The following is a 14,437-nucleotide window of genomic DNA, read 5'->3' as shown; positions in this document are numbered from 1 at the left end:
CTTCCTGAAGGCGCAAATATTTTTAGAGATCCCCAAGATCGTTTTTTCATCACTAAATCTGACATATCAGAAGCCTGGCAAATTGAAATGTGTATTAGATTTACCAAAAAAAATGGCAGTTCAAAAGTTACATTTTGCATAAAAAACCTTGGCAGCAAATCAACTTCAGTTTTTGTTGGTTACGACAAAAAAATTGGGTATTTCTTCTCTTTTCTTGGGCACTCCATACTAGGGAGAGCACACGTCCCAATTGTAAATAAAGTTCTTTTTTAATCAAATATATATTTTATCGTGGATCATATAAATGGTGATTTGAATATTTGAGTGAGTATGGGTTCCAGAACCGTTCCAGAACCGCCGGAAGGAAGTGACGAATACAAGACTGCCGTAAAGGCTCTTGCTGATCATTTTGAGTCTCAAAAGTGTGTGGATTATCACGTCTATGCCTTTTGTCAGGAAATGCAAAAGTATGGTAAAAACATTACCAAGTTTTACACACGTCTCCAGCTGTTAGCACGCAAATGTCAGTTCGCCGATCCTGAACTGGAAATTAAGCGGCAGATTATTCAAGGAACCTCATCGCTTCGCCTGAGACCTAAAGCAATCGAACAGAGCCTCAATCTTGAAAACTTACTGAAAGTAGCTCGCACCATGGAAACCACCGACGAACAGACCACTGAGATGGAGAAGCAGCAATCCAACGAAGTGGGCTATGGTAGAAATAAAGCAACCGACGTTCAGCAAAAAGAGAATTATCGTGATCTACCAAAGCCTGGATTGCGTAACAATAGGTGTGGTTTATGCGGTGGAAATTACCCACATCAAGGAACTTTCCCTGCTCAAGGTAAAAAGTGTTTGAACTGTGGCAAAATGAACCATTTCTCCAAAGTTTCTCATGGCAAACCCAATAATCGGTCCAAAAGGTAAACACCATGCCAGGTCTGCAGATGTTGAAGAGTCTCCGAGTAGTGAAATGTCATCTCTAGCCGGTGTTGATAGTGACAACAGCGAAGAGTATACCTTTAACATTGGTGCACAGGGACACCAAGCTGGCAAGCCTATCTTTCAGGTCACGATCATGAACACACCTATCCGCATAATGGCAGATTCAGGAGCAACCGTGAACATCTTAAGCAAGAAAGACTTTGATGGCTTTAAATCAAAGCCACAACTGGCTGAAACAAGTGCCAAAGTGTATCCATACATGTCTGATGAGCCACTAACCCTGTGTGGAAAGTTCCGAGCTACTGTCACCAGTGGTAGCTGTTCATCCGTGGAAACATTCTATGTCGCAAAGGGTTCATCAAGCTCCATACTTAGCTGGACAACCTCACAAACATTAAATCTTATTAAAGCTGTCAGTACGGTCGAACCTCCTGGTAACCTGCCACCTGATGCCCCAGATTTTCTCAAGGAATTTCCTAATCTAACCAGTGGAATGGGCAAGTACAAAGGTGAACCAGCACGCATACATGTAGATGAATCTGTCAAACCCGTGGCACAGCCACATCGCCGAGTCCCTTTCCATGTAAGGAAACAGGTGGAGGAAAAACTCAAACAGCTTGAAAATGATGACATCATTGAACGCGTAGAAGGCCCCACTCCTTGGGTATCGCCAATTGTTGTTGTGCCCAAGCCGAATAAACCGAATGAGATTAGAATTTGTGTAGACATGCGTTCATTAAACAAAGCTATCATCAGGGAGCGACACATCATACCCACCATCGATGACGTAGTGTCGGACTTGAACGGTTGTAAAGTGTTTAGTAAGATTGACTTAAATCAAGGGTACCACCAGATCCCATTGCACCCCGACTCGAGAGCACTGAGCACGTTTTCTACACACGTTGGACTGTTCCAATACAAACGTCTCAATTTTGGCCTCTCGTGCGCAGCAGAAATCATCCAAAAGAAGGTGGGTGATGCAATCCTTGGCATACCCTGCGTCAAGAACATCAGTGATGACATCTATGTTGGGGGCGCAGACAAGGACACTTATGACCAACATCTGAGACAAGTGTTCTGTGTACTCCAGGAGAGTGGTCTAACAATAAACTACCTAAGCGTCAGTTTCGAGTTCCTACTATGCTCTTCTTTGGCCATGTGTTCTCTGAAAAGGGCATGTCACCTGATCCAAAAAAAGTTGAAGCTCTTCAAAATGTTGTGCCACCGACCAATGTATCTGAAGTACGAAGCCTCCTTAGCTCGGCTACATTCTGCTCTAGGTTCATCAAGAACTTTGCACTAATCTCCAGACCTCTTCGACAGCTGACCTGTAATGGAGTGAAGTGGCAGTGGACTGAGGAGGAACAGTCATCATTTGAACGCCTGAAAGCGGCACTATCTACCAAGACTGCCCTTGGATACTTTGATCCAAAGAAACCTACTTCCATCTTTGTCGATGGTAGTCCCATTGGTATAGGTGCTGTCCTGACCCAGAAAGATGTTTCGACTAATGAAGTGACACCTTTGCATTATGCCGGTTCTCCACTGACACCAACTCAAGCTAGATATCCACAGATTGATCGTGAAGCTTTGTCAGTTTACTGGGCTGTAAAGCGCTTTCACTTGTTCATCTATGGAGGGGAATTTAAAGTAATCACAGACCATCAACGTCTGGTTTCCTTGTTTAACAACCCCACCTCTAAACCGTCTGCCAGGATAGAACGTTGGCTCATGGAGCTACAGCAGTTCCGATTCACAGTAGAATATCGCCCTGGTGCTTCAAACCCAACAGATTATGCTTCGAGACACCCAGTAGGAGACTTGGAATCTCACAATTATGAAATCGAGTCTGAAGACCACATCTATTTTATTACAAGAAATGCAGTACCAAAAGCTGTAACATTGTCTGAGCTAGAATCTGCAACTGCAATTGATCCAGTGCTACAAGCGGTTATGTCTGCAATGAAATCTGGTTGCTGGCATAAGGCACCACCTGGTGTATCACTATCTGAGCTATCCCGCTACGAGCAAGTCAAGGAGCAATTAACCTGCACTGACACTGTCTTTTTAAAATCTGATCGCTTAGTAGTTCCTGCTTCGCTGCAAGAACGAATTGTTGACATCGCCCATTAAGGTCACTTGGGCATAGTTAAAACTAAGGCCCTCCTGCGAGAGAAGGTGTGGTTCCCATGCATGGACAAGATGGTTGAAACAAAGGTCATGGCCTGTTTACCATGCCAAGTTGTAACCCCAGTGTACGCTAGAGAGCCTGTTCAAGTATCAGCTCTTCCTGACAGCCCTTTTGATGAAGTAAGCATCGACTTTGCGCATGTTGAGGGTGAAACCCTACTTCTACTGGTTGATGATTATTCAAGGTTCCCGTTCGTAGAACCAGTGTCCTCAACGTCCGCTAGTGCTGTCATACCTAAGTTAGATCAGCTATTTGCTACATTCAGAACTCCCAAGATTGTTAGATCAGATAATGGTCCACCTTTCAACGGAGAAGAGTTTGCCAAGTTTGCTCATGCGCTTGGTTTCAAGCATCGCAAGGTAACCCCATTATGGCCTAGGGCCAACGGTGAGGTAGAGAGATTCGTGAAAACACTGAAGAAGTGTCTTAAAGCCGCTAAAGTGGAAGGAAGAAACTGGAGAAAGGAACTGCAAGCGATTCTGAGAAAAAGAGATGTAATGTTCATGTAAACCGGAAATTATCGATACCGGATGTTCGCTAGGAACTATGGGATAGATGTAGCAGAACGACCATGGCGTCCACCGATGCTGTAACACGTCTTCTTACAACTGATTATTAAATCGTTGTTAATCGTTTGCATCTTGTTTTGAAATCCATTCAAAACATCACAGTAGTGACTTACCTTCCTGTCTTGAAGAACTGAAAGAATCTCTACGTGATGATAGCCCTGCTAATTTCAAACTCTGAGAAGTGCTCCACGGCAAGGTCCTGTGTATACCGAAATCGTTAAGATCTGATACATCTACTTGCCCCAGCGGTATCCCTGTCAAATTCATTAAAATGGTGGCTGAATCCATCGCCGACCCCCTCACAACTATTATCAACAACTGTGTCAGGAAGTACAATTTTCCTGAGGCATGAAAAAGTTCAAGGATCAGTCCAATTCCTAAAGTTGATCAACTGAAGTCTGAGGAACACTTTCATCCCGTTTCAATAATCCCCACACCATCAAAACTCTTTGAGAAACTTGTTGTGCTTCAGATGACCATTTTGTAAAATATAACTTATAACTAAGTTATCAATGCTTGGTTTCTCTAAGCCATATCTGCGCTGGTTGAATAGCTACTTGAGTGACCAGTCATTTTGTACAGATTAATGATTGTATATTTGAATCAGTGAAAGTACGGTTTGGTATGCCACAAGGGTCGATCCTTGGCCCAATGTTATTTAACTGCTATGTTTCTGATCTGCAAGATCATCTCCCTTCCTCAATTGGTTCATTTCAATACGCTGCTGATACTACAATATACTCCAGCTGTCCAGCTCCTGAGCTACAAAGATGTGCACAAGAACTAAACTCTACACTAAACACTGTAAGATCCTGATCTAATGACTCCCATCTTGCACTTACCGTAGTTATTCGGTTATAAGGCGCACTCGGTTATAAGCCGCACCCCAAACTTAGCAATTTAATTGAGTTGAGTTCTCAAACTGAATATTACGTGAAAATACTCGGTTATAAGACGCACCGAAAAGTTGAGAGTTAACAAAAGGATGTGATGAATCTGACAACAATTATCTTTAGACAATTGGCATGCGAACTGAATATCAACACGCCACCAAGGATGCAGATTTCAGTACACAAGAAAGGCTGGATGGACGAAGAAGGTATGTTTTTTCCTCCACAATGCTTATTTCAGAGAAGACACTTTTCGAGTGAGCGAAAAAACGAGGTTCGAACGATTGTATTGTTGTCAAGGATATCATGTTACTGAGCACGTGCTGTTAAGCACGTATGTAGCACGTATGCAAATTCCGTTTGTTTGCTTTTCTCCTAAAGTTGTTTAGTGTTCTAAAGGTCTCTAAAGGCAGTATTCTTTTTTAATTCACAGGAATAAAGGAGTGGATTAGGCGCAATCTTCGCTACACCGCAGACCGAAAAGCTCTACTCGTCTGGGATTCGTTTCGTGGTCACTTAACGGAGGCCGTAAAAGATCTTCTGGCCAGGCGAAATGTTGACGTCGCTGTTATACCTGGCGGACTTACACCCGTGTTGCAGCCCCTTGATAAATGCATTAACAAGCCGTTTAAGAACAAGGTATGCTCCCAGTATCAGGCTTGGATGGTACTTACAGGAGGAACTTACTCTACGTCGGGGAAAAAGCGAGCGCCGAGTAAGGAACTTGTTTTGCAGTGGATCCACAAAGCTTGGCAAGAGATACCCGCCGATTTAGTCGCCAACTCCTTCAAGTCCTGTGGAATTTCGAACGCTGTGGACGGCACCGACGATGAAGCTGTGTGGGAAGAGGAAGGGGCTGGAGCTGATGAAGCAGACGACGAGTTAGAGAACGAGTTCGACACAGACAGAGAGCAGGAAGACTAGGCGACGAGACAAACAACACAACAACCACCTCAACGGCTCTTTTCAGAGCCACCCCGGTTCTTTTCAGAACCACCAAATCTATAAAAGTCAATGACCAACAACTAGTGTCCTGTTCTGGTGTTTTTTAAACTGTTAGTTCTTCTCAAATTGTGATCTTGAGATTTTGTTGTGCGAAAATACTTAGCTATAAGACGCACCCCAATTTTAGAACTAATTTGCCACCTAAAGACAGGTTTTTCTTGAAAAAACCGTGCGCCTTATAACCTAATAACTACGGTAACTTAAAAAGAGAAAGATGATGTTTCTGTCCACTAGCCTCTAAAATAACATTTGTAAATAGTTTGTAAATTGCATATAGGGTTGTATTTCTACTACCAATCTCTGTTACATTTTTATACAATATCATTTTATAGTCCAATATTATTGGTTTTTATATTGTAGATTTCACACTTTTTTATATTGCAGTTTTCCATTTTTATATTGTAGTTCTTAATAGGTAAAGAGCCATTAGGTGGATAAACTGTTAATAAACCATTATTATTATAATTTGTGTGTGTGTGTGTGCACTATTGTAAGCTTCTTAGGATGGAGTTCTTGTTGTTATGAATGGTGTCCTTAGGAATGGGCTGCAGGCATACCCACTGTCCCTAAGAAGAAAACCATCATCGAGAGAGCGATGGTTGTTTTGCAATTAACTGCAAATGTTACTGGTCCAGAATACGTGGCTATCATGAGTACTTCCTGGCCAGCAGGAAAGAACATTGGTAAATATGCCTTCAAATTAAACAATATTTTTGTAAAGGTTAGAGCTTGGTCCTCCTTGAATGTTTTGGTTTGTGTATGAATTTTATCTCAAATGTCTACAATTTTGTTTTCTTTAGGAAGTCTAGCTACTCAAATTTGAAAGTGCCTGACAAGTCTTGTCCAGGGATGACACAGGAGAGACAGTTACGTGTGCCCCGCAGCAGTCGGGAAGACTTAGCTGGCCCCCCAAGAGCTTTAGCTGATTATGTACTGTCTTAACAAGGTATGAAACTGTGTAACATATAATTATCAATCAATAATCATGTACAAGGGGATTAAAAATCCTTTACACAACACCAGACAGTCAGCCAACTACACCAAAGCATTCTGTGTCTGTAGGAAACTATTTAGAGTCCATCGAAAAATTATCAACTTAAATCTACTTCAAATCCCATTTCTGGTCAATATCCCCAGAAATGTTAGAGACTGATTTTACGCACACCTTTATTTTCCTAAACATTTTTACACCTACATGCAACACCTAGAACTTGTGAAAAATTAATTGGACCTCGGTGTGTAGGATAAGGGATTACATTTCTGGATTCAGTGAAACCTCAGAGAGATCTAAGGATAAAAGGACAAGTACAAAAAAAGTTAGCAATCTTTAAAACAATTTCTCAACTTAGCACAATTAGCAAAGTTACGAGGATCACCATGTGGTACCCTTGGAAAATGTTGAAATATTCTACCACATGATCAACCCTTCATCTTCTTTAGGCCAACACCTACCTCAGCAGAGTTAACAATTTCAGTAGCAGAAATGAAAGCATTGTAATCTGGATAGGTGCACCTGACCAGGAGAGTCCAAATTGTGTTTGGATCCCAAACATATGCAAGTTCTGCAAACCTTGTTCCATCCCCAGTTTCATGCTTCACTGGCCCCCCAACCATCTTTCAACTCATCAGGAAGCAAGTGGTCACATTGCTACTAATGGCCAGTCATTTTCTGGCTCATTTCTGGAGAGGAGCTCCAGTTCTTTTACTTCATCTGATAGGCCCAAGAAGTAGTATGAGATTGTTCCTGAATTACCACAATAGGGTCAAGGTTCATCTCTTGATTGCGTCAACCCATAGTGACTTAAATGGTCATTACCAAAACAAATCCGGTAATGTTTTGGTTCAGAAAAATCCAGTTCTTTCAGTAAAGTTTGTACATCACACCACTTTTTGGCCAGTGAGCAACAGCATCCTTATTTCCACTTCTATGCATATCTTTACCCCATTGTGAAAGTTGTTTGAAATGATTTATGGAGCATCCCAGTTTCTGTTTCATATCCACTGAGCGAAGTATCCTGTACAAACTTCTTTACATTCTCTCCATCATTGTCACCAACAGAGTCTGCTTCAACATCTCTTAGCTCTGACTCCATATCATCCTTACCATCTGAACCTAAATCACAGGCACTATTGTAGTCAGTGAGAAATATTGTCGGAATCATTGCCCGTGCGATCGGCACTAGCACAAAGACTACCAGGGCATGCAAACTCTCTGCAAGAGTCCACAAAACAATGATCACATTCAAGTTCAAATTCATGCTCTTCATATTCCACAGGAAGAGTAGATTTTAGAATATTCTTATTTTCCTTAGGTTTTCTCCTGAAAGTAGCTAAGTTAGAACAGTTTTTGATGTCACCAGGAAGGAGGTTCCAGGATAATGCAGCTCTGTGTTTGAGGGAAGATCCGCCTACTTCAGTTCTTGGCTATGAATCTTGACACTTAAGGGCTTTGCAAAGTGATAGGTAGTCTCAGGTTAAACTATTAAGTAATTTAGGGATTCGACACTGTTTCCATAATAGATATCATTTGTCATAACTGTAATGTTCATGATAGGTCAGTGGTTATTTAGTTCAGTGATCCGGGCATTTGTTTTTCTTTTAGAGATATATAACAAGATCACATTTGGTAACCAAGTTTTGTGTTTACCGAAATCAAAGCTGTTTTGTGGAGTAGTTCTTGCCTGTTTTCTGCTGTGGACATTATAATAACTAAAAGTCTTTTGATGTAAAATGAAGTTATAAAGTTCCAGTGTAGAGCATTCATGATATCATCACAATGGATATCATGGGGTAGATTGTAAATAATTCTGTTTGCTAGTAAATGAACTCGATCGATATCATCTATTAATAATGAAAAACAAAACCCCTAAATTACAATGAGATACAAAACACTAGGGATAATTGTTTTGTAATAAACAGTTTCAAAGATTGGTTTCCGTAAAAACTTTATCTGTTTTAAAACTGCCACTTTCTTGCTGGACGACTTAAAAACATTCACAATGTGCTCTTAGCATGCCCATGAAAGCTTGTTGTCGATTGTTAACCCAAGACATTTAGATGATAGTTTTTACTCAATGCTACCATTACTGTATTTCCAGTGTGGTGAGGGGTCAATAAAGTTCTGATTCAAAGTCCTCAGTGCTTCAGACTTCAATTTGTGGGCTATTAATCTGTCAGACTGACACCAATGTTTGACACCATCACCTATTGTGCAAGACACTGCCCGAAAAGTAAACAAACTGGTTAATAAAACTACATTGCTTGGGACACATCAACCAAAAGACTCACAATTAGCCTGAAACAACCACGTATACCAGAATTTTACATGCTGACTAAAATCCATAAGAAAACACCCTTTGGCACACCAATTGTCTCTGGGAGTAGTGGTCCAACAGAACATATCTCTAGTTTTGTAGACTCACTAATACAACCTATTGCCATAAAATAAGAGTCCTATATAAAAACACTATGGACTTTCTCAATTTTATTGAAAACACGCAAATTCCAGATGATGTGGTCCTAACCACACTTGATGTTAGTCTTTCTACACCACATCAAGAAAAAGGAAGTGATATTGTTTGCCACTATTACAAAGATCACTATAAGCAGAAATTATCTTTCCCTACAAGTGATTTATGGGAACTAATGTGGTTTATGCTTAAAGAAAATTCTCTCAATTTGAATGAAAACACTTTATACAAACTCACGGCACCGCTATGGGAACTAAAATGGCAGTCACTTTTTCTGTTATTTTCTTCGCAGACCTAGAGAAATGACTGGTATTAGCTAGTCCACTTAGACCATTCATCTGCAAGAGGTGGAACATTCTAACAGAGGAAATTTTTATTTTTGTAGACTTCGCCAACTCATTCCACCCCACAATCAAGTCTACTTCTGAAATGCCACGTGAACACACTGTTTTTCTTAGCACAAAGATATTCAAAGGACCTCAACTCTTAAAATTCTCGATTCACAAACCCACATCAAGCTCAATGAAACTTTTCAGAATACTCACTTCTCATCCTGTCACCCTTTTAAAACAAAAAAGGGTTTTATCAAAGGAGAAGCACTGTCTGTTAAGAACCAACTCAGTAAAGGAGAATTTTGATAAACACAAACGAGATCTTCAGCAAAGACTTAGAGGCTATCCTGTGACGTTTATGTATAAAATCCATACTGGAGTTCAGTTCTTCAGAACAAAGACCCTTTGTAACAAAACAAAGAAGGCGAAAGAAATTTTACCGTTTGTTGCCATGTATAACCCGGCCACACCAAATCTTTAAAGGTTCTCATGGAACACTGGCACATCATTCAACAGGAGCCTAGACTTGCACATATCTTTTAACCAGCCACCCATTGTATCTTACAGGAAGGAAAAATCAATCATGCCGCAATCATAAAAACATGCAATCAAAGAAGCACCTTCAAAAGGTTTGTTTTCAACTCAGAGGAAATTTACATATGATCGTTTTCTGCTAGCAACAAGCTCAGCTGACCTCAACTCAGCTGAGCCAACAAAGCTAGCCCCAGACCATTCCTTTGAACCTTTTTAGTTGATCATTCATGGCGACAGGGGAAGTTGACAACTCGTAAACTTTATTGAAAACTAATATAGCTTGTAGTGTCAAGATGATATGGTTAATGTTGTTGCCAATTGTATTGTAACAATAAATAAGCTATCAATAAATAAGCTTGTATTGTAACAATTGTGGTATCATCAGCAAACATGAATAAATCACCACTTGTTATCAATTCTGGAAGGTTGTTTACAACAATTTGGGCCCAAATATTGAACCCTGGGAAACTCCTTATGTGATGGTTTTGGACCTGGACTGATATCCTAATACTTGGACAAACTGTTTACGTGCAGACATGTAATCATCAAGCCATGAAAGCAGGTCACCAGCACAAGGAAAAGCCAAGGGAAGAGCCGAGGGATTGCTGAAGGAGAGTAGAGGGAGAGTCCATTCAAATGTTAAATACTTGAGCAAACTATGCAAGTATTTCTTTCAAAGTTTATTTTATAACTAACCTAAAGAGGGGAGAGGCAAGGGAGGACCTATCCACATGCTAAATGCCTGAGCAAACAACACTAGTATTTCTTTCAAAGCTTTATTTCAACACTGACCCAGGATTACAGTATCTAAACTGACTAAAATATAATGTTCAAAATCTAAACTGAAACGATGGATGAACAACAGTAGTAGCAGTAAAAGAAAAGAAATCTTTGATTACAAAAAAGAATCAAGAAACACACTATGTAACGAATAATTATTTTCTGCATTTCTCCACCAACCTTGATCTGTAACGGTTAAAACAGAAAAATAAATTTACAAATGTAGAAAGCGGAAAACTACTACCAATGAAAAGGTTAAGAATGTGGTCATCTTGTTGACGTTTTCATGAACTAAAAAAGTTTGCTAAAAATTTATGTTTATGGATAATTACTCTAATGGAGCTTTTATCTTTTAAGACCCTGATACGTTCACGCTGCAATACCACATGTGGTGGCATTCCGCAAATCAGTATCAACCATCATCAGGCAAATCGTACAGTATTCAGTTATCTCTTCATTTTTTGGTCGAAGGCCATGTTGCCATCAAAGAGAACAGGGTGCTTATTGTTTTCAGCGATTTCCAGACATTTCTTTCTTGTGTAGTAAAATACACCTCCACAACTTACTGGTAAATAATAGCGGTAACTAAATCAAATCATATTTTTCTTTTATGTGATAAGCATAGGCCTTGTCATTGCATCACCAACAATTCTGATTTTGTAACCACAATAGAAACTCAAGGTCCTCTGATACCATTTAATACTGCCTCCTTTACTCAATAAAAAGGTAAATTGATTTATTAGCTAATGTTTTGGTACATGCAGAGCGTTGTTTACAAACGTTTTCGAATTCTTTGCTGTATCAGTGTTCTATGGGTAACAATACTGTATCTTTTGTTAATTAAAGAAAGACTTAAATTTAAGCACTGATTTATTAACTAAAGTCTTGGTATACGCGAAACATCATCCACAAACATGTAGATACATTATTTAAATTCTTTGCCCCATTAATGTTCTATGAGTAACAATACCGTATCTTTGGTTAATTAAAGGAAAAGGTAAAATAAAACATTGGTTTGCTTAGCTAACGTTTTGGTACACGCAAAACGTTTGCGAATTCTTTGCCGTATCAGTATTAAAGAAAAAGATAAAAAAAAAGAGTTGGACCTTTCTCGTTATTTCGGCTTAGCGAAATGCACAGTGCTTCCACCCCATGGTCTCTTCCATCCTGTGCTTCCTTACCGTCATGCCGGCAAACTCACCTTTCCGTTCTGAACCTCCTGCGTGACCGAGGAAATGTCCAAACCCTTTCTGGAGCGTACTCCCGTCTGTAATCACATGGATTCGGAACGCCAACTCGTAGGGACCTGGTGCACACCAGAACTCCTCAAGGCTATTGAGAAGGGATACACAGTCGTCTGCGTACACGAAGTGTGGCATTTCCTGACCACTCGCAGAGGGCTCTTCAAAGACTACGTGAACACGTGGCTCAAGATCAAGGAAGAGGCCAGTGGGTGGCCAAGTCACGTGGGCGACGATCCCCTGAAACGTCAACGACACTTGGACGATTACAGAGACAAAGAGGGGATCGAATTGGGCCCGGAAAAGATCGAGAAAAATCCCGGACTGCGTACGCTGGCCAAAATGATGTTAAACTCCATGTGGGGTAAATTTGGTCAGCGTACCAACAAGACACAAGTCCGGGAATTTGATGACCCCCAAAAATTTTCCACCAGCGACACCCTCCAAATCAAGTACGTTGGTATACAGTCAGACGATCGGGTGGAAGTACAATACACTTTACAAGAGGAAGATGAATCCATCTTGCCCAACCTGAACATATTCGTGGCCTGTTTCACGACCTGTTGGGCTCGTCTTAAACTCTATGACGCTCTCGACATCTTACAAAAGCGAGTACTGTACAAAGACACGGACTCAGTCGTGTTCCTTTCCGCCCAGGGAATGCCCGAGCCACCACTGGGAGATTATCTGGGGGACTTTAAGGATGAATTGCCACCAGACAATTATATAGTGGAATTTGCCTCCGGAGGTCCAAAAAAACTACAGGTACAAGACCCACAAAGGTAAAGAGGACTATAAAGTCCGAGGCATCACACTCAATAGACTGGGGAAGAGATATGTCAATTTTGAAGTCCTCAAAATTAATGTGCTAGAAGACTTGACTTCCCCACTGGAGTCTGGCAAGGCGCGCATCACCGCCATACCCATACCATACAAAATCGTGAGGAATGCCCAAGAATACCAATTGTCCACCGTGGCCCAACAAAAAAAATACAAGTTGGTCTACAACAAGCGCATGGTGAATCCTCACACGTTCCAAACCTTCCCGTATGGGTATGAGCGGTGGACAGAAGAGGACGCGCACGTGACTGAACTGCTCACTTCTCTCTAATTCTTATACTGATGGTCACCTAGTTTCATCTCACCTCTTTTTACAAAAAAGAAAAACAAAAAAACAAAACAAAACAAAAATTGTAAATAGTGTAAATAGTCCCAGCGACAATGAGTCGAGATGACAACTCCATGATACCCACCCGCATCTTTCGTAGCAATCACGGACTCCTAACTAGAATTGATGACGTCATAGGTCAGGTTGTTATGGTGATAATGATGACGTCATAGGATAAAAAATCAATACTTCTAACTAGAACTGATGACGTCATAGGTCAGGTTGTTATGGTAATAGTGATGACGTCATAGGATCAAAAAGGTCAGGTTGGGAGAATTCGAAAAAAACACCCCTGAGTGAGTGGATACCACTACTCATGATATTGTGGTCAAACATGTAGACGGGAGACTTGTAAGGAGTGGCCTTGTTGGTGACAATATATCAGAACATAGTATACTCACCATGATGAACAACACCAACCCTTTTTACAGTACATGATTATTGCCATAATTGCTATGACGCATGTGCATTTTGAGTTTACTTTTTCTCCCCGCATGCTATTTAACTGTTGTGTATGGAAAGTCTTTTTGTTTCCATTGTGATGATTTTTATCCCTCTGCAATTGATCATTTTCGCTGTTCACTGTTCAGTGGATTAGGTTAAGAAATTATAATGTTATGGGAGATAGGTTGAGGAAGTACTTCTCCAATTTTTAGGTCTCGTTGTTTTCCCCAACTTTAGATATTCGTTGAAATGTTTTGTGCAAATCTTTTTAACTGTGGGAATAAATTAGCACTTCCTGGGAAAAAGAGATTGTAAGTGAATTTGTGATATTTTTCTATTAATAAAAGACAAAAGGTTTAAATATTAAATAACATACCCATGACTAACAGAGGGTTAAAAAATAATTAGGCTATATTCGCTTTCAACTGAAATAGTTTATACTTTCCCCGGTTGTCTTTCTGACGTGAGAGAAATGCTGCTCCTTCAACAGGAATTTGACCAACTACATTTATGTTTTGTGTTTGTTATAACTCTGAGTTATAAATCATTGCTCCATGATTAACTTCCACTTTCCTTCAACAACTTTTACGATTGTAGCTGTTTGAACTGAATTCCTTGCTAGCAGGGGCCTCTTTGAAGGGCATTACTTGATGTATCAATACTAGTTTTGAGAGGAAATGTACTAATGTAATGATATCTTTTACTTTGAAGCCTATCGACAATGGTGAAGCCTGTGACTCTAGCATTTGAACATTCAGGCTGTTGACACTGCCTGGTGAAACTCATAGGCATTGAAACTGTCCCCAAATGCCCACTTTGCAAGGCTCCCATCGGAATAGGTACTCTTCACATCAACATTGCACTCAAC

The 14,437-nt window shown here is 40.4% G+C and overlaps 1 protein-coding gene across 1 annotated transcript; it reads left to right on the top strand.

Annotated features, from left to right (window-relative positions):
* The first annotated feature begins 330 nt into the window (after window positions 1–330).
* LOC113669754 (uncharacterized protein K02A2.6) lies at window positions 331–3,089 on the top strand. The gene is given in 2 exon segments (XM_027185831.2): window positions 331–917; window positions 919–3,089. Coding segments are annotated over 2 exon segments (1,917 nt in total). The 3' UTR covers window positions 2,249–3,089.
* The last annotated feature ends 11,348 nt before the right edge of the window (window positions 3,090–14,437 follow it).

Source organism: Pocillopora damicornis, chromosome 14 (genome assembly GCF_964200805.1).
Source record: "Pocillopora damicornis chromosome 14, jaPocDami1.2, whole genome shotgun sequence".
Classification (NCBI taxonomy): Eukaryota; Metazoa; Cnidaria; class Anthozoa; order Scleractinia; family Pocilloporidae; genus Pocillopora; species Pocillopora damicornis.
Note: the sequence above shows the minus strand (reverse complement) of the source record. Positions and strands in the feature narration are given on the sequence as shown.